This window comes from Bombyx mandarina, chromosome 25 (genome assembly GCF_030267445.1).
Source record: "Bombyx mandarina strain Sakado chromosome 25, ASM3026744v2".
Lineage (NCBI taxonomy): Eukaryota > Metazoa > Arthropoda > Insecta > Lepidoptera > Bombycidae > Bombyx > Bombyx mandarina.
This window is the reverse complement of record NC_143231.1, coordinates 8965957-8986581: the sequence shown is the minus strand read 5'-3', so window position 1 is coordinate 8986581 and position 20625 is coordinate 8965957. Positions and strand designations below refer to the sequence as shown.

Below are 20625 nucleotides of genomic sequence, written 5' to 3'. Positions count from 1 at the left end.
TACTCCCTACTAAATTGTCATTAATATTTGAGGAATTTTAATTACACGACTAACAACAATTATTACCAAATTCCAATATAGTTGTGATCGTTAGTTGAAATACGGCTCCTTCTATGTTCATAAAAGAATTGATTCGACATACATTTTCTGTGAATATTTACTTCTATGAAGAAAACTGTTTAGGCAAGAGCATATTCGTTAAACCACCAAACGCAGCTGAGTTTGCCTCGCCGTACTGGCGCAAGTCCAAAATATATGAAGAAAAAACAACAGAGTGAAAATTTATTACAAATATCGTTAGTTAATTTTGCATAACACGAATATTACACAATAAACAAGTTTATGATGTAGACCTATTTGGAGTATCGGCAACATAACAATGGTTGCACTTATATGAAATGCCTATTTTATTTACTAATTACTAACCTTGGCCCATTTTTTGGCGCAAAACAAGGATGTGTTCAGGAAATTTGGAGTACAGGCGTTAAATTAATGCGAATCGTACTTTTATTTTTTTCCTACCTATGCTGATAGCCTTGAGAGGCTATTTCAGCTATTTCAGCTTCACCCTAACGTGTATGTGAGCTCACGGGACTCAAACCGGAGTGTTGCTAACACTGGCCCTAGCAAGAGCAGTGCTTCGCAGAATCTACCACCGGATCGGAAACTCGACCCACTGAGAAGATCCGGCGAGAAACTCAGTGGGCTGTGCCTATGGGTTAATTCGTTTGTCGAGCCCTTCGTCGCAAGCGACGGGTTCGACGAGGACTGTTACCGGTGCTTGTGGTACCTAAAAGCAACGTTAATTTATCGGGAGGATCCGTAATGACGTGTTTTGGGCGACGTCGACTGTTTACCATTCGGTCTAAAGGATCGGGTATGAACGCATTTCGATTTCATACCCTTAAAGGCAACAGCAGCGGCATGTGTACAAAAATAATACTACAATGTCAAGAATAATTTATCAAGGCTTCAACTAATATTCAATTACAATCATCGATATTTATTGTTATTAATTTTCTAGAAATACGTGACCTTATGTCCCAGCGTAAGATAAGTCCATTGTTTACAACAAACATAGTATCGAATGTCTTCTCAGCAATCCTCATAGTTTGAAGAAACTAGTAACGTGACGCAATCCGATTTATGTATCGCTAAGATTCCAGTAAATAGTTTTGACGGAATGCATTATCATTTCTATTTAATTCGTACCGTTTCATGGTTTTGATACATCACTAGTTTATACAAATATAGACATAGAGGATACTGATCAATTTTTATCGTGACCTGTTCAAGCAATACACAAACAAGTGTGCCTATCTTAAAATTATATGTTATGAGTTAAGTTCTGCATATTATATTTATATATAACTAGCGACCCGCCCTCGCTTCGCTTCAGAACGTTAAATTTTATTATTGATAGCTCAGTCCCGAGATGTTATTGTCGAACCGCGAGTGAAGCCACGGGGCGAGGCTAGTCTAAAAAAAGCTTAAGTTACTCCTTATATCATCAGCTACCTATCAGTGAAAGTCCCGTCAAAATCGGTCCAGCCGTGTCGGAGATTAGCCGGAACAAACAGACAGACAGACAGACAGACAGTCAGACAAAAATTGTAAAAAATGTTATTTTGGTGTATGTACCGTATATACATTCGTATGCATGTAGTAAAAAGCGGTTATTTCAATATTACAAACAGACACTCCAATTTTATTTATATGTATAGATTGAAGTATGTTCGTGTGGGAGTGGATTTGGTTGAGCCGAAAACCGGGATCAGTAGCGTGTATTGTCAGAAGAGGATTAGTATGCTGATCTTGTGTATGTTGAAACTGTATTAAATCATTTGCTAATCTCCTCGAAGTCTCAATGGCACTATATAAGCGCTTGTCTGACGCTTCACATTGGAATGCATTGTAATTAAAAGCAAATTGTCCAAACAGGGACGTTTTGAAGTGGTCTGGTCTACGGTTAAGCCATTTTCCATCGGATGGACAGCGAGATGGTCTGGTCTATGGTTAAACCACTTACCATCGGATGGGCGATGAGATGGTTTCCCTGTTTATACAAATAAAAAAAAATACATAAGTACCACATAGTGAAATTATAGATCTTTCTTTACCTATGAAGGTTCTGTATTAGAACTCCGGCGATGTGAAACGTAATTTACGTAAGGCTGGCAATATATTCTAAATTCAAATGAATTTTATTAAAAAAAAATGGAAATCCATTTTTAATTTCAGCCATTTGTTAATTGGTTATATTATTAGAGTTCTCTTTTGCAGTTATGGTCACTCTTTAGTGCTCTATTGCCGGTATAATTCATCACATCTTTTTACCGACACCGATATTACTAAGAAACTGGACACAATGATTGAGAAGCTCGCGAATTTCGGGCCAATCTTGGTTAATTATTCGTCCCCGCTGCTCCTACACGACAATACCCGATCTCATACGGCACTACAGACGGTCTCTAAGTTACAAAGGTACGGTTGGAAGATTTACGACATCCACCATCATACATACTCATCATATTTTATACCTTGGCGGGGTAAAAATTCAAAAATTCAATACCCGAGAGGCAGTATAAATAAATATTTACTGGATATACCGGAGTCTTACTGGAGTCCATAGACATCTAGAACATAAACGCGCCACCCACCTTGAGATATTAGTTCTAAAATCTCAGTATGGTTACAACGGCTGCCCCATCCTTCAAACCGAAACGCATTACTGCTACACGGCAGAAATAGGCAGGGTGGTTCGACATAAGATTTCGTGTATTCTCATATATGTATAATAAAAACAATATACCTACATGTCTGTCATAATTGTACCGTACATAGTTTGTTTTTAAAAACGCTTTCCGTCATTAGATGGAAAAACCCTACTACGCCGGACAGTCGAGCCAATATAACAACGGCGTGGCGGCGTCCTGGTCACGTACGCCTCCCAAACGATCTTCTTATAGTTAATTTTAAACGTGTACATGCATCATTTTATAAAAACTAGTGATCCCGCAGTAGTCGAAATTCGACTATAATTAATTGCAATTATAAATTTGAACATTATTAAACTATTTGTTATACTTCTGTCAAAGACTATTTATGATACTTCTATAATCATAGATTTCGCCAAGACTATACTTTAGACAAATATTACCAAAGACAAACAATATTTAATCTATTCTCAATTTGACCATAGACTTAATGCAATAAGAACAGTTTGACAATAAACAAATAGTATGCATGCGTGCGTGTGTGTCAAATACATGTTAGTGTGTGTAATGTTTTTATTTATTGATTTAATGTATCTTTTATGCATTATTTAAAAAAAATATTAGCATTGTGCACTCCTTCTCTATATTCTCTAAAAGTGTGGGAAATTTCATACTCCTCCGTCCGCGCAATTTTCGTAAAAAGGGGTAGCTACAAAGTTTTGCTTCGCGTATTAGTATATAGATAAACAGTTATGTGACACGAATGACATTGATCAAGTATGAATTATTATTACGCAACACGTACAACGACTTGCACAGTCAATTTACGAGTAGTTGACCTTTCCCACATGCGGATTCTAGTGTTCTTATATACTGTGACTTAGATTTTGTAATGAATATCTTATTTTACGGGACACAAGGTATATAAGAAGTAAGCAGAACGAAATCATGTGATTCTTTCAATTTTAATAATATTTATGAAAATCTTAATTTTTTTCTTTGAATAACTGAATCAGTAAATCTTATTACGTATACAGTATTTGGAAAAACATTTACAAACAGCCGGATTTTCCTTATACTCTCGACTACTTAAAGTTCGCCTTTATAATAACCCTTTAACGATAGTATAATACATAAATTAGTTAACTGGTATTTGGAGCTAGCAATGTTTTTTATTATAAAACCAAATAGTGTTGGTGCCCTGAGTTGAAATGGTGCACCTGACCCAAAAGCCGTGGATATAAGAGTATTGACGTTTCAAATTTTTTACCCAACCAAGAACACCAATATCAGAAGAGCTCCATTTCAAGTTTTCTATAATTAAAAGCGGTGTTTTTTTTTTCGTCTACCTATTGCTAGTAGCCTCGGATGTACTCGTCGAACTCGGCAAAGAGTTCGACGTGCAACCTAAAACATGCATCAGCCCGCTGAGTTTCTCGCCGGATCTTCTCAGCGAGTCGCGATTCCGATTCGGCAGTGGATTCATTCGCGAAGCGGCTGCTCTTGAGTTATTAGGTCTTCGGAGGCGCACGGATAGCTGTTAGCAAATCCCACCCCTCCTGGCTGAGCCTTGCTCGCCCATCTGTCTTGGTGAAACTGGAAGGGCCTCCGGGCCACCAGTAATACTTCAATCATAAAAATAAAAAATGCCTCGGGTGGTTATGCTTCACCGGATGTGTAGGCGAACTCACAGGGCTCAGCCTGGATAAATTACTAACACTAGTAACAGCAGTTCTTCTCTGAATCTACCACAGGATCAGAATCGCGACCCACTAAAAAGATCCGACAAGAAACTGACTGGACTCTGCTTGTAGTTAAAATGTGCAAGACGAAATTGAGAACTGACCTGAAACATATCCGTGTCAGGGTCTTCGGTGTATTCCACGATGACCGCCTGACTGCGACTGAGGGTGTACGAGATGGAGTGTTGGCTGGCATCGAGTATGGCTTTGCTGCTGTGAGGAGTTTTCACAACGTAGTGCTTCGAACGTCTCACGCCATTTGCTTGAGGCCTTCTGTACAGAACGAATTTGCTTCTTCTTCGTCCTCGCTCGCCGGCTGGTAGATATCCATTGTACCTGAAATTATTATACTAAGATAAGATTTTATATCGGAATAAAACCCGTTTGGGCTAGACCGTGATTTGTCAATCTCTACCTTTATTAAGCACTAATGAAATTCAGTCTCGGTCAGTGGTGAATATTCGGAAACGTCTTCTGGAGTATCATAAAATACTGTACCAAGTTTCATCACAATCAGATGCAAGGTTTTGAAAGTAATAGAAGGAAGACAAACACGTCGATAATTTATTAATAAACTAATAATTTTACAGACATTTTTAAATTAATACAATCAAAACGAATTCAATTTAATATGCCACTATTCTCCGTCAGGTGTGTCAGTTAGAAGTAGTCGTGGCCTAAAGGATGAGACGTCCGGTGCATTCGTGTCTAGCGATGCAACGGTGTTTGAATCCCGCAGGCGGGTACCAATTTTTCTAATGAAATACGACCTTGACAAATGTTCACGATTGACTTCCACGGTGAAGGAATAACATCGTGTAATAAAAATCAAAACCCGCAAAAGCTATAAAAAACAAGTAAACTTCAAACGATAAGCCAACGCGAATATCAATTGTATAGTAAAAATTAAACGTCAATGCGAAAAATTGTATTCCGTGAGAATGAATGAGTAAAAACGCATTATTAGTATTGTGCGTCGCATCGTACCGTTGCGAACAAACACTTCTCAAGCCTTGACACTTATCTTTAGTACTTCAACTGTTTACGTTAACATATATCGAATGTAATTAACTAAACTCATAATTATTACAATACCATTCTGTATCCGTCTAAGGAATGATTAGAATACTAATGAATCCTAGGAGCACTCGAGAATATCTTAGAAGAAATAAAAACAATCTTATAGAGTCGTCCTTTTTTAAGAAAAATAAATTCCTGGTGGCCCCCTAGACTTTGCTCGGACAGGCTCAGCCAGGAAGGGTGGGATTTTGTAACAGCTCAAGGGCAGCTGCTTCGTCTACAACCGGATCGGAATCGCGAGCTTTTAAGAAGATCCCGCCACAGAAATACCAAATACAGTTAGAAATTGGCACATTACAAGTGCAAACATTTAAAGAGACATCGAAAAACATTTTATTCTTATGAATCAACATTCAAATAATTCCGGTATCACATGTTTCACACGAATGTAAAGTTGCACAAGAAAGCATTATTATTATTATAAGACGATGTTAGCTCATGGGAAACCACACAAGTGTAAAGCCTTTGTACGTTTATTATGTAAGGGCACGTAATGGCTGACATAAAAGTGGTTTTCGAAGCGAACCGACTGTGGAGGTGGTTCCGCTTGTTGGTTTTTTTTTTCCTACCTAAGCTGCTAGCCTTGAGAGGCTATTCCAGCGTAACCTTAACTAGTAGGTGAGCTCACGGGGCTCAAACCTGACGACGTTGCTAACACGAACCCTAGCAAGAGCCGTGCTTCGCAGAATCTACCACCGGATCGGAAACGCGACCCAGTGAGAAGATCCGGCGAGAAACTCAGTGGCTTGTGTCTGAGGGTTAATTTACTCGTCGAGCCCTTCGTCGCAAGCGACGGGTTCGACGAAAACGGTGACCGCCGCTTGTTGCAGTGCCCGATAAACGATACGGAAACATATGGAAGCCAACCTAAGACCTTAAAGGTATTGTTTTTGAAATTGGGAATTGGTTATTGTAATAGCACAAAAAACCCCCGGGACCGAGAAAGGATTCGATTAGTATTAGGGAATACCAGTAGCAATTTTTTAATTAAATATCTAACAAATGGTTAGGGAAAACAGAAATGAATACAATATGTTTTTTTCATTAATAAGTTGTTACGAGTATTGCGTGAAATCCAATTTAAAAGGACAATCGGTTTTAACTCGCAACTAAGGCTCCAAAAACAATTCTCGGTGCCATGACGCAATAGTCAAAGAACCGAATTTCGTTTGTGATTATTCCAAATTATGTTAAAGAAAAAAACAGAAACCTTGTTTTCAAACCGACGTGTTATTACAGTAAATCCGTGGCTATCGACCCCCAAGGAACATAATATCTGTGGCGGGTAACCATCATGGAACACTAGATATTTGACAGATGCCTGAAAATTGCTATCGACATTTTCAAGATAAGCTTTCATATAGTCTTCTTCTTCTTCATCGTTTCCTCAGTGTTGAGAATCGCGACCACATGTGACTTTCCTTCATAGTGTTTGGTCATGGGTGGCATGAACCGCATCTATCAACCGCTTTCTTAACATCTGACTGATGTTCTGCCCACCGGAATATCAATATCGGCAAAATTACCCGCTCGGTGGAAGAACTTACCTTCGTTTATCCACATTTAATTTAAGTTTAAAAAAGTTCAATCAGGTGTTGAGTGGTATCGGAACTCATAGACGTTAAAAAGTCAATGCGATCGTCCACTTTGAGACATGATAATATTGTAATCTAATACGGCTGTCGCACCCTTTCAAGGCGGAACGCAAGGAAGGTTCACGCCAAAATAGGTAAGGTGGCTAGTACCTACATTACTATAAGACCTACTATCAGTAAAACATAGATAGAGAACGCTATTCTATAATCACATTTTTACTAAACTGTATCTAGCTTCACTAAATGTTGTGAGTTCGCACGGGTAGGTCCCACCACCCCGCCCATTTCTGTCGTGAAGCAGTAATGCGTTTCGGTTTGAAGGGTGGGGTAGCCGTTGTAACTATACTGAGACCTTAGAACTTGTATCTCAAGGTGGGTGGCGTGTTTACGTTGTAGATGTCTATAGGCTGCAGTAACCAAACATCAGGTGGGCTGTAAGCTCTTCCACCCATCTAAGCAATAAGTGAAAAAAATAAAATAACGGTTAGCTAAATCTCATTAATTTATTGCATAGACGGGGCGCATATCTGGCGTGGTTACAGGAGCACATTAATAAACTATTTAAATCATAATTCACATTTGATGTTCTTCGTGTATAACTACTAAATGTGTCCTGCGGTTTCACCCATGTTCAATTTCTAATTAATCAAGGGTTGTTTGTGTCACTCTTTGGTCCATAAACTACCAGTAGATTTGTAAAGCTCTTGCTACCTAAGCCACGAATTAGCGAACACACTGTCATATTTATTATTGAGTTAAAATATTTTTATTAATTAAGAATTATGAATAGCGGAATATAATTATAAATCAATCGTAATTTGTATGACGGAGCATTACTTGAGAACTAGTTACTCGACCTATCTCACTGATTTCTTTATCGTTCAGTTCATAATAATTGGAAGACGGCTCGTATAAAAATTCTTTTTTGCAAAAAAAATTTTTTGCTTAGATGTGTGGACGATCTCACAGCCCACCTGGTGTTAAGTGGTTACTGGAGCCCATAGACATCTACAACGTAATTCGCCACCCACCTTGACATATAAGTTCTAAGGTCTCAGTATAGTTACAACGGCTGCCCGACCCTTCAAACCGAAACGCATTACTGCTTCACGGCAGAAATAGGCAGGGTGGTGGTACCTACCCGCGCGGACTCACAAGAGGTCCTACCACCAGTAAAAATTATTAAATTATTTTTTTATACAAATTGCATGAGTAATAGCGGAATTGCAGCCGATATTCGTACAACCATATAACCCATACCTAATCGAAGGCTAATATTACGATAAAATTAAAATCTACAATAAAATAACCGCAGAACCGTATTATGTACTCGACGATTAAGTTAACTGAATGTAACTGTACACTATCGATCGAATTGACGTCTTAGGAAATGCAATTTCACGCCTGTATCGGTTCGTGTTACATGGCGGATCGATCAACGGGGATTTTGTTTTTGTAACTTGAAAAAGCAAAGACGAGCTACATCTGGATTTATGTTTGAGCGCGTTGTACGTGTGATACAATTCTACACAAAGCAACAACATAAATTCTATAACATAACGCTACCACCACCACCAGATGTATGTAGGTGAGCGTTCTTCTTTTACCACTGCTCCTAATTCATATCATCCATTCGTAGAATAGGTAATACATGTTGTATTAACTATTACAGGAGTGTATTACCTAATGGATGTTGTATTACCTATTCTGAGTAGAAACTTTGAACTATTTTAATAAATTAAAAATCACAGCATTGTCGAAATTGGAGTACCGATGGTTCCACTCAAATTAAAAACTCTTGTACTCGGTGTATAGAAGTAGATGGAGAGATCAGTAAGTGACGCGTGTAGATGTAGCAAATTACTATGTTACTAAGTAATTATAGAGAACTAATAATACTAATGTATTTAAATAAAAATGAATTGCTGTTCGTTAGTCTCGCTAAAACTCGAGAAGGCTGGACCGATTTGGCTAATTTTAGTCTTGAATTATTCGTGGAATTCCAGAGAAGGTTTAAAAGGTAAATAAATATGAAAATGCTCGGAATTAAATAAAAATAAAAATTTCGTTTTTCTTTTGATGTCCCCCCCCCCCCCTCGGACGGATTCCTTTTGTTTGTTTTAAGTTTATTTTGTACAGAAGTTTAGGTCTTTTGTTTATCGATTGAGGCACTACGAAGTATGCCGGGTCAGCTCGTAATACTAATAAAAATAGCTTCGTGTAAATAATATCAATTTCAAATATTAATACTCTGTCAATCTAACAAACCTGCCACACGTATATGTGCCCATATTTTCATATAAAGCCAATCGAATAGATTCCATAAATTTCGAAACAGAATTCAATAGATATATTTTGTATGGGCGCACCTTCCGTTAACTTCGAAAAGCTGTCCTTAAAAGGATAGTCCCGTTTGCAGCCAACACTGGCCGGTAACAGGTTGGCGGAACTCGTCCAAGATCTATTTTGGCAGTTAGCACACGCGATCTTGTTTCCGGCGTCGCTCGTAACCGACATCATTTTGCGATTCCAAGAAATAACGCATTGTACGACTACGCGTCTTGCGTAACGTTTACACGCTACGCGGATAGTAAAATTAGTTGTTACATTTATTTAATGATTCACCTAGATAAAATACGGAATTTTATGTTTTTATTTCGTTTTAGGTCTTTTTTTTTTTTTGGAGTTTACTCCTTTAGAATCGATTTACATATATAGGCCCGGGGTATGAAAATTATGGGGACCAAAATCGTACTAGCATGTCACACGAAATGCGTTATGCGCATTTCGTGTGACATGCTAGTACATGCGCCGGCAGTCCGCCACAAAGCCTCGTACTGATCGCGCGTTTCTCTCATTATTGTATTTTCATATATTTGTTAGTCGTTTGTTTTGTGTCTCGTTAATTTGTTAATAATCTGTAGTGTATCGTGTTGTCGTAATATAGAACTATTTCTCGTATTGTTTCGTTTAATTTTTTATATCCAGTAAACTCCAGTCGTGCGTCGGAGCGGACACACACACTTTTTTTTTTTTTTTTATTGCTTAGATGGGTGGACGAGCTCACAGCCCACCTGATGTTAAGTGGTTACTGGAGCCCATAGACATCCACAACGTAAATGCGCCACCCACCTTGAGATACAAGTTCTAAGGTCTCAAGTATAGTAACGACGGCTGCCCCACCCTTCAAACCGAAACGCATTACTGCTTCACGGCAGAAATAGGCAGGGTGGTGGTACCCACCCGCGCGGACTCACAAGAGGTCCTACCACCAGTAATTACGCAAATTATAATTTTGCGGGTTTCATTTTTATTACACGATGTTATTCCTTCACCGTGGAAGTCAATCGTGAACATTTGTTGAGTACGTATTTCATTTGAAAAATTGGTACCCGCCTGCGGGATTCGAACACCGGTGCATCGCTCAACACGAATGCACCGGACGTCTTATCCGTTAGGCCACGACGACTACAAAAGGTCAGACATGTTTCAGACACGTGAAGCTGCCGCTCAGCCCCCGTAGGGACTATCAGGTGGCGGGTGCGGGGGCGCCCGGTACTTGACTGTCGGTCCGGTGGTGGGGCGGTGCAAGGTGGCTCCTGTGCGGCGCCCACGTTGTATCTCCCGAAATGACGTCCTTCGGGATTTTCCCGGAGATGAAATCCCGTCTTACCATCAGGACGGGTACCGGCGAAGGCGGAGTTTCGGCGCGCATTACGGTACCGTAGGTCTGGTGGAGCTCGATGGGGTTTAGTCGGTAGTCGTTATGCGGCGGGGCAAGTGCTTCGCGCGCCTTTTTCAAGGCGTAGTCTCTTGCGGGGAATTCGGGGAGGTGGAGGACCTTGGCCCTCCTCGTCCCCCTCTTCCTCTCAGGAGGCGCCGGAGTCCGACATAACCCGGTTCCTTACCCCCCGGACTGGGATACGTAAATGGATTCCACACCGTTTAAAAAAAAAATTGACTTAAATATCGCGTGAAAAACGCATTTTAGCAGGAAACGGCAGTTTTGTGCGATAGTCAAGTATAATTAAAAGATTAATATTTCAAAATTGACGTTCTACATTTGTTTACTGGATCTTGTTACCAACATTTTCACATTAGTCGATCCAAATTGAACCAAATGTTCCATGTTTCCAAGACAAATGGGCTTAACGTTCGAAAAAGGCGAAATTAAAAAAAAAACGCCTGACTTGGGATAAACCCTCTATAATTCTGAACATTTGGTTACAGCTTTTTAGTTTTTATGTCCTTAGTCACGACAAGATTTAGTTGCAGAGTTAGGTTTTAAGTAATATAGAACTAGTGATGGGAAATTAGTAACTGATCAAGACTGATATTATGCAATATATATATTTTTTTTTATTGCTTAGATGGGTGGACGAGCTCAAGGCCCACCTGGTGTTAAGTGGTTACTGGAGCCCATAGACATCCACGGCGTAAATGCGCCACCCACCTTGAGATACAAGTTCTAAGGTCTCAAGTATAGTTAAAACGGCTGCCCCACCCTTCAAACCGAAACGCATTACTGCTTCACGGCAGAAATAGGCAGTGTGGTGGTACCCACCCGCGCGGAATCACAAGAGGTCCTACCACCAGTAAAAATTCTAAGCAAATCTACATTCTTAATGTCCCCGCTAAATAATATCGCACGACAAACATCATGAAATTGCCACGAAAATATTTTTGGACCGTGACACTAATAAAACGTGCCTCGTATTACGCGAACGTGCAACGAGACGAAGACGTTTTCTAAGCATGATCATGACCTCCGCAGACACGTGGAGTGCGCAATATGACGCCGTGTTCACAATAACCATACTTGAGCTCATTTTTTAAAGTAATAAAATACGCAATATTTGCACATATATAAGTATATATTTGTACAACCGTGATTATTATTTGTAGATAGCCGTATGTATGCCCGTATTTAAATTTTAGGACGCCGGAATTATTCAAATAAGTTAGAGATTGTTTTTTATTAAAATCTTATTGTTCGAAAAATTCAATTTGGATTATTATTTACAATTTCTTCTCGGGCTATATATAGTCTTTTTTAAAATTGGTTATATACAGTATACAGTCAAACCTGGGTAAGTGACAAGTGAAAGTAATAGCCAGGACCCGTCATTTTAAGCTCCCAAAACCTCTATTAGCGAGAAACAGAAACCTCTGTAAGAGAGAGTCGTTTTTCCCTCATCGACCTCCGTAAGTGAGACTGCTACTTATCTATACCTCTATAAGCGACAGTCGAGCTTTTTTTGTTTATATTATTTAGGAGGAACAAATGACAAAACAAATTGCAAATTTAACATCTGCTATTTTATGACATTTATCGCATTTCTTTCGAATGGACACGTGTGCCTGTGTGCCGTCCTGTTTGTCGAATTTACTCAGTTTATCGTTAATTAATTGCGAAGGAAAGTTCTGTTCTGCATCATGTCAAAACGGAAAATTAAAGTACTGTCATTAAGTGATAAACTTAAAATAGTGAATGCGTTTGAATCCAGAAAATCGCGAAATGAAATTCATAAGGTGCATTAGCGAGAAACTCGGGTTAGTGAGAAACCTCTCAATCAACGTAGATCAACGTGGTTGTATACAAAATATTTTATTATTCGGCGTTTCAATGTTTCAACACTAAGCATAAGGTTAGATTTATTCATTATGCATTAATTCATGACGTCTTTCCGAGTATCGAAGGAGCATTTCGAGGAAATCACGTGTTCGAGCCGGGACAAGCGAACTTACTACGTTTTCAGTCGTGGAATTCAATCTAGGAACGTCACGTGAATTTTGTTCGTGATATATAACAGTTGACATCACGTACACAATACTTATTGGCGTTGTCAGAGCACCGAAAATGGTTGCGTATAAAACGCTTTATTGACTACCTTCAATGAGTTTTTTTTATTGCTTAGATGAGTGGTGGTGGGTGGCGCATTTACATTGTAGATGTCTATGGGCTCCAGTAACCACTTAACACCAGGTGGGCTGTGAGCTCGTCCACCCATCTAAGCAATAAAAATAAAATAAAATAAAAGAGTGGACGAGTTCACAGCCCACCTGTTGTTAAGTGGTTACTGGAGCCCATAGACATCTCAAATTCAAATTCAAATTCAAAATCATTTATTTCAACTTAGATGTCAGTATAACACACTTGTTGAGTGTCAAAATATAAATAACAATGTTAACTCTACTACCGGTTCCAAAAAAAAGCCACAGTCCTGAGAAGAACCGGCGAAACAAACTCAGCGGGCTTTTTTTTTCCGTCATCTATAACGTAAATGCGCCACCCACCTTGAGATATAAGTTCTAAGGTCTCAGTCTCAGTATGGTTACAACGGCTGCCCCACCCTTCAAACCGAAACGCATTACTGCTTCACGACATAAATAGGCGAGGTGGTGGTATCTACCCGTGCGGACTCACAAAAGGTCCTACCATCAGTAATTACGCAAATTATAATTTTGCGGGTTTGATTTTTACTACACGATGTTAGTCCTTCACCGTGGAAGTCAACCGTGAACATTTGTTAAGTACGTATTTCATTAGAAAAATTTGTACTTGCCTGCGGGATTTGAACACCGTTGCATCGCTAGATACGAATGCACCGGACGTCTTATCCTTTAGGCCACGACGACTTATATTATATTTACTGGTCATCGTGACTCATTGCTATGACACGAATTTTGTAAGTTTTAGACCCAGGCATGCCAAATTATCTTTCTATAATCTCTACCAGCATATTCGATACACATAAATGAGCAAGCATTAACAAATATAATTAATACAATCTCCTCTAATACTTACGTTACAGCCGTTATTTAATGACTCGTTAACATTACCGTAACCGGTACAACCTAACAACAAAGTTCGACTTTCACCGGTACCTCGTATCCAGCAGATAATTAAATAAAGCAATTATAACGATTTATTAGAACAGAAAAGGCTTTCTCCGCTTTACTCGTGCACTATCTTCGTGTTTATTTGTACGCAGTACGTATAGTTTATCGCACGTTGACCGGTGTGTAATGCAAATAATTCTGCATATTGTGACAATGAAAGATAACGTTTATATTTGTAGGTTGTATAAATACTTAAGACGGGAAACGGCGGCACCTAGCTATATAGCTGTGTAAATATAAGTATAGTTATAGCCCGTTTAGTTTAGTGGTCGACGAATCTGATGTACCACGGGTTTTCGTTCCCGGTCGAAGTCAACAATTTTTATGATAATTGGTACGAGCCTAACTAATTGTTCTTGCTCTCCGTATATGTATTACCGGCCCTATCTTCTTTTTTTTAAGCCTATTTTAGCCCCGATAAGTGCGAAGCCGTTACGCTGTATCCGCCGAAGGATCTAAATTCGACCTTAATAACTGATTACTCAAGATTTCAAACTTTAAAAAAATGATAGTAAATCAAATCGTCGTTATAGAGAAAACCTACCTTCAAAAATTGTTAATTTACATCTTCTATAACACACGATTTTAAAGAAAATCAGTTGGTTTCGTTTTGGTTACAGAATCTTAAAGCACTTTTATTCAAAACGAATGAAGTTTATCTCTATTGTTTGGATATTATTATTCGAATTGGTAAAATACAATATGTACCTATATACGTCTAATAACAATAAAAATGGAAAACCCTAACAAGAGGATATTTAATTATTCGCTAACAAAAAAAAAAACATTTTTATTAAAATTCACCGTAACGAAAACACAGATATCGCGGTCAGTCCTGATCATTCCAAGAACATTTTAAACGAAGCATAGTATCGGTTGCATCCTACGCGGAATGTATAATCTTGATGTTTTGAAACGGCCACGTCACGGCTATCCGGAATGCGCAATAACTAATGTCTATGTACACTGTTTGCTTAACCTTGTAAACGACTACTGACATTGGAGTCTAGATTACTAAGCAATGGATATAATTAGAGTTGAATTATTCCCTAGATTATTATTCAGTGCGTAGATATTATATCCAAGATTTCAGGGGCTACAATGAACTGAATTCAATTACACGCATAGGGTAGCGAGAGTTCTGACTTGCAAAATAAATCAAAATAGAAGAATGAATTATTAAATTTAATAATAGGTTTTTTTTTTTTTTACTACCTAAGCTGAGAGCCTTGAGAGGCTATATCAGCGTAACCTTAACTAGCAGGTGAGCTCACGGGGCTCACACCTGACGACTTTGCTAATACGAACCCTAGCAAGAGTCGTGCTTCGCAGAATCTACCACCGGATCTGAAACGAGACCCACTGAGAAGATCCGGCGAGAAACTCAGTGGGCTATGTCTGAGGGTAAGTTTTGCGTTCAACGCATGTAATACGATTAAAAATCAGGTGAAGCGCGGAGTTTGACGCGGTCCAAGATCTCGTGCGGGGTGACTACAGCTGTTCGCTTTCCATTGCGGGTTAACCGAACGTACTAAAATTAAAAGCATATATATTTAATTTATGAAATTAGTGTTATTTTCCGCTTATATACAGCAGTAGAACACTATTGCAGTTTCAGTTTCACATTACATTAAATTTTTATTATTTTTTATTGCCTAGATGTGTGATCGAGCTCACAGCCCACCTGGCGTAAAGTGGTCACTGAAGCCCATAGACATCTACAACGTAAATGCGCCACCCACCTTGAGATATAAGTTCTAAGGTCTCAGTATAGTTACAACAGCTGCCCCATCCTTCAAACCGAAACGCATTACTGCTTTACGGCAGAAATAGGCAGGGCGGTGGTACCTACCCGTGCGGACTTACAAGAGGTCCTACCACCAGTTATCTTTTGTTTACTAACAGAAGATTGAAGCCTCTATTTAATTCAGGATTATTGTGATTGTATTATTATTCCTGGTTGTTATCAATCTACCCTTGTATATATGGGCGGAGAAATAACAGTGTAACTAACCATTGAATAAACAAAATCTCCTCCGTTTACCCTTCAACGAAACATACCATAAATAAGTAAATTAGCAACTCATTCAAATGTTCTTCATCTGTCTAGAAACCGAGGACGTCAATTATGTTAGAGGTTATTTATTTAAGTATTTTTTTTATATATTCTTATTCTTATAAAATATATGTAATTACATTGGGATGTTAAGAGGTTTTCAAGGTGAAATGCCTATTCTCATAGCTACATTCACAGGCGGATTCAATGTCGAGACAATAGCATGACAATGCGTTGTATGTCATTTATTCTTAGAGGTTAAAAGTTGCAATAGTTATGTAATAAGGAAGCTGTGGGTAGGTAATTGATTCGTATAGTAAAAGGGACAGAAATTTATCTAGAAACATTCGTAACAAACTCACAAATACTCTATTTATCGAAATATAAATCTATATAATCTAAATAAAATATAATATAATCTCAATATTTTTGCTGTTTCTGTCCTTGTATTGTTATATTCCAGTCTGAAGAGCGAGAGAAGGTATGAAGATAGAACATTATAATTTTTACTTTGCAAAAAGGTGAGACTATCATCGTGCATTCAACTGGGACTTTGACCTCTATTTGGGCGTAAGGTGGGCGATAGCATTAGCGTTATAATGTCTATGGACTCTAACATTCGTTTACCACCAGATGGGTCGTGAGCTTGCACACCCACCCATACAAATATATTATGATAGTATTATACAATTATTTGGGCTCTATATAAAATAATATAAGTAGTTTTAAAACGACAAAAGAAAACACAGAAAAAAGTAAATAAATTTCATAGATTTTTAATAAATTGATTAGATTGTACTCTTCTACCCACTTATGTAAAGCTCTCCCTCTTTAAGAACGGTTAGCTGGTAGATAGCTCAATTGTTGAGTTAAGCTCGCCATTTAATAAGTTTTCGCAATTATTGTATTGTATTAACTGTGTGTACAATAAAGAAGAATAAGGATTTTTTTTATCCTGTTGATAATGATTAAGATATTAGATAATAAAAATAATTAAAATGATACGAAACAATTTTCAAGTTGATAGAACGTCTTGAAGTCAGTGAAAATGAAGCTCAAATATTTCATTACATACAAACTGAATGTACATAGCTATAATATAATATTTCTACTAATATTCCACTCAGCTGTACCACACTAAATTAAACCAAAAACGTACTTAAGTGAAATCCAAATACTTATGTTTTTAACATGACAATAAGTCGAATAACGTACTTCGTACTACATATTGTTTGCTTTTTTTTCACCATTTAATATGTCTAATGTAAATGTTAATGCGCTTATCTTAATTCGGTGCACACACGAGAACCAGTTTTTGTACATATTTGCTAAGTATTTGTTTTGTGTGCGTAAATAATTACAAATGTTGGCATCAGCGGAACCAGTAAGTAAGTAATCTATCTGTGGCTTTTTTCTCTCTCCACTTTACTGCGTTCGTTACTGATTCAATTATTTCCTTAGGCAAAACATTCGTAGTTATAAATACTGCACGCAAATTGAAAATGATCGCTGTAATTCATATATTCAGTATTTTTCCCATGAATTAGTTTCAAACAATGAATCCAAATCTTCATTGAACTCATGTATTAATTTGTGATTATAAAAGTATTTGTTTAAAACATATCCTCTTCAAAATACTTCAATTAAATTAATCTAAAACAAAATTTTAATACACGCTTGAAGCAACGCGTCCGAGAATGTTACAGGCAAGTACATGTGTTTAGAAAAGTCAAAACTTTAAACAAATCGTTGTCCCTTCCCTACCACGCTTTCTTCGGTGAAAACGAAATAACTGTCATTATTAGCATTGATTTCGTGTTCAATTTTGTGGTTATTTTTCGTTTACATGAATAATTTACTTTGCAATTATTGAAGAGTGAACAATTTCGCGCTTTCAATTATTGCATCTGTATGTACAAGAAAAGGGTGTCATCTTGATGAGACTCATCTAACAAAAGCGCTTTATCAAATCAAAGGTCAATCAATAAGGTCGTGGTCAAGACTAGATGTTGAACTGTAGATAAATTAAATGCGTTGCTTACACAATATGATATCGTGTGAATAATAATATGAAAGTTATCTCTTCCCTCTATCCGATGTGCATAAAATTAACAATGTTAATATTCACCCTAGTATCACGAGTTCGCCATATTTGACGAGAGGTTTTGGCTTCTGTTCCGAGCCACTCTCTCCTGCCTCCTCCAGTATCGGTGATTCCGCACTGTCCGCAGCACTGTAAGAAAACAATATTTTATTCAGTTTACGTAATGACGTCATACTCAACTTCTCCATCATCTAAATACAGCTGTGAGCCCATTTGTGAAATGAAAATAAAAAAGAGAGGATGTTTAATCTAATAAATTAATATAGCTGAACATTTATGCTCTATTCAAGACCGTTTTTATTACATTAAAACTAAAGCCCTGAATGAACAGTACCCACACCCGCCACCCACAATCTTTTCCACTTCCGTCCGTACGATATCTCATTGATATATCTCCGGTCACGCCTCTCCATCGAACTCACAACTGGTCATGCAGCTGTGGGTCAAGATTAGTGGTAAATTATGACCGAGGCCGCCGAGAACCGGTTGCGGCCGATGCACCGACACTTACGCGAGTCTCGTAAATGGTTATTAAACTCCCCCAGCTATTAAACGTTAAAGCAGCCTCGGTCGCATCTGTCAGAGCGTGCCTATGAAATAATTAAGCGCCTTATGCTGTAAGTATGCGATTTTCCTTTGTTTCATCAGAGGACTTAGCATTTTGAGTGCTATTGATCGGCGATAAGCTATCGGCCTCTCTACGGAAACTAGGGCACTTTATCTCTGGGCATGAAGGTAGTTTACTCATTGTTCAATTTCGCTTTTGTATAAATGACTGGTCTACATAAAATTTAGGCGAAGGAAAAGCAATAAACAAATTTATCTCAAAAGCACTTTTATAGTACAACGCGTAATTAGCGCGATTTAACAAAGGCTAATCGACCAATTTTAAGGTCAAAAACTCCGAATCCGTTACAGGTAAACGGTCAATGACCCATTTCGACCTTACTTGCCGCACGCACCTACAGAATCTTCATTTGACGTCGACCCGAATTTATGAAGGTTAAAATTTAAATAACTCCAGTCCGATCTCCCGGTCGTTACCTTCAAAAACTTGTATCGAACGTCCAGAGCATCCCGACGCATTTGTATCACTTTAAAATAAATTCTGATTTCATTCCGTTGCACGCAGTTTTTTTACTAGATTTAAATTCAATACCTTTATATTAAAAAAAAACACGCCATTTAGCTATTTCCGCGATGTCAAGTAATTAACTGCATTTGCATGTCTATTGCTAGATTTTTCCGTGTTATTCGTCAATCACTCTTGTGCTTCTTCAAATAACGGTCGCTGGCAAATTAAGGAAAACAGAAAACTACAATTAGTCAATACAACGTGGTGGGTGTGTATTCTAAGAAGTTATACGACGGTGATTCAACATTTCGAGATGGGGGCAACGATGAACGATGGTCACTCGTCACTATCGTCATTCGAATACAGAGCACGTGGCGATAGGAGGCTACGTCGCATCCGGTTTGCCGCTAATAGGGACATTTGCGGGAACAACGGAAGTTAACTTAAAGTCATTTGCGAATCCTTGGAAACAAAATAAAAATTTATTTAAAAAAAAATTGCCGTTTCGTCGTACTCATTTCTAGCGGATATCAATCAGTTCGAGACATTAAAAATAAACTATTAATAGTAACATAATAAACGAAAGGGATTTAGAAAAGTTTATCGTTAAACAACAAACAAAAATGAATCCACAAGCTGCGGGCAGCTAAACCCAGATTTAACCGAAGCCAATTGGCACCGTGCAAGATTTCCATTACCCCATTTGGAATACGAAGGCGAAGCTTCATCTACATTAGATTCTAATGATTAGTTTTAAAGATATAAGTACGTAATACTCATCAAAGAGGAATTAAACTTTGTTGAAGTTGAAATAGGAAAATTTACACTCGAGAAGACTCCAAACTTTTATTTTTTTGTTACCTTCTTCTAAGATGGCACAGGAGATATGAAACGAACCAAAGGCGTCATATTCAACATTTTTACCAGTGATATGATAAAGGGTAGCAATGAATGATAATAGTATGTTTGCTTGTATTTGTTTTTTTCGAACTTCACCCCAAAAATATTTATGATTGAAACCTGAAACACATCTCGATAGGGGATATAGGAACATTACATTGTAATCAATTCTGATTTATTATACAAACCGTCCTAAAGATTAAGATTTATTATAATTTTGGGCTCAAAATAATAGTTTAAAGGCTTCATTATCTGGCTACAGTGACGGCAGACACGAAAGATCCCAAGGAAGAGCCGGGCAACTATCTGCCAAACCCTCAATGGAATAACAACAATGACAGTATTTTGAGATTTATCATTGATGCATTTTTTTGTATAACTTCTTAAAAAGTCGGTTTTGGCTATTTCGAATTTCATGCGAGTGGGCCTTTAATAAAGCGAAAATGACCGCAT

At 38.0% G+C, this 20625-nt stretch overlaps 1 protein-coding gene across 1 annotated transcript in view; it reads right to left on the bottom strand.

The window, feature by feature from the left end:
- Nucleotides 1-20625, bottom strand: part of Pli (E3 ubiquitin-protein ligase pellino) — a 66753-nt gene that overhangs the window by 39588 nt on the left and 6540 nt on the right. The window contains exons 2-3 of the mRNA XM_028184930.2: nucleotides 18222-18326; nucleotides 4564-4795 (exon numbers count right to left, since the gene is read on the bottom strand). Of these exons, the coding sequence (XP_028040731.2) occupies nucleotides 4564-4795; nucleotides 18222-18326 (337 nt within the window). The remainder of the gene's footprint in view (nucleotides 1-4563; nucleotides 4796-18221; nucleotides 18327-20625) is intronic.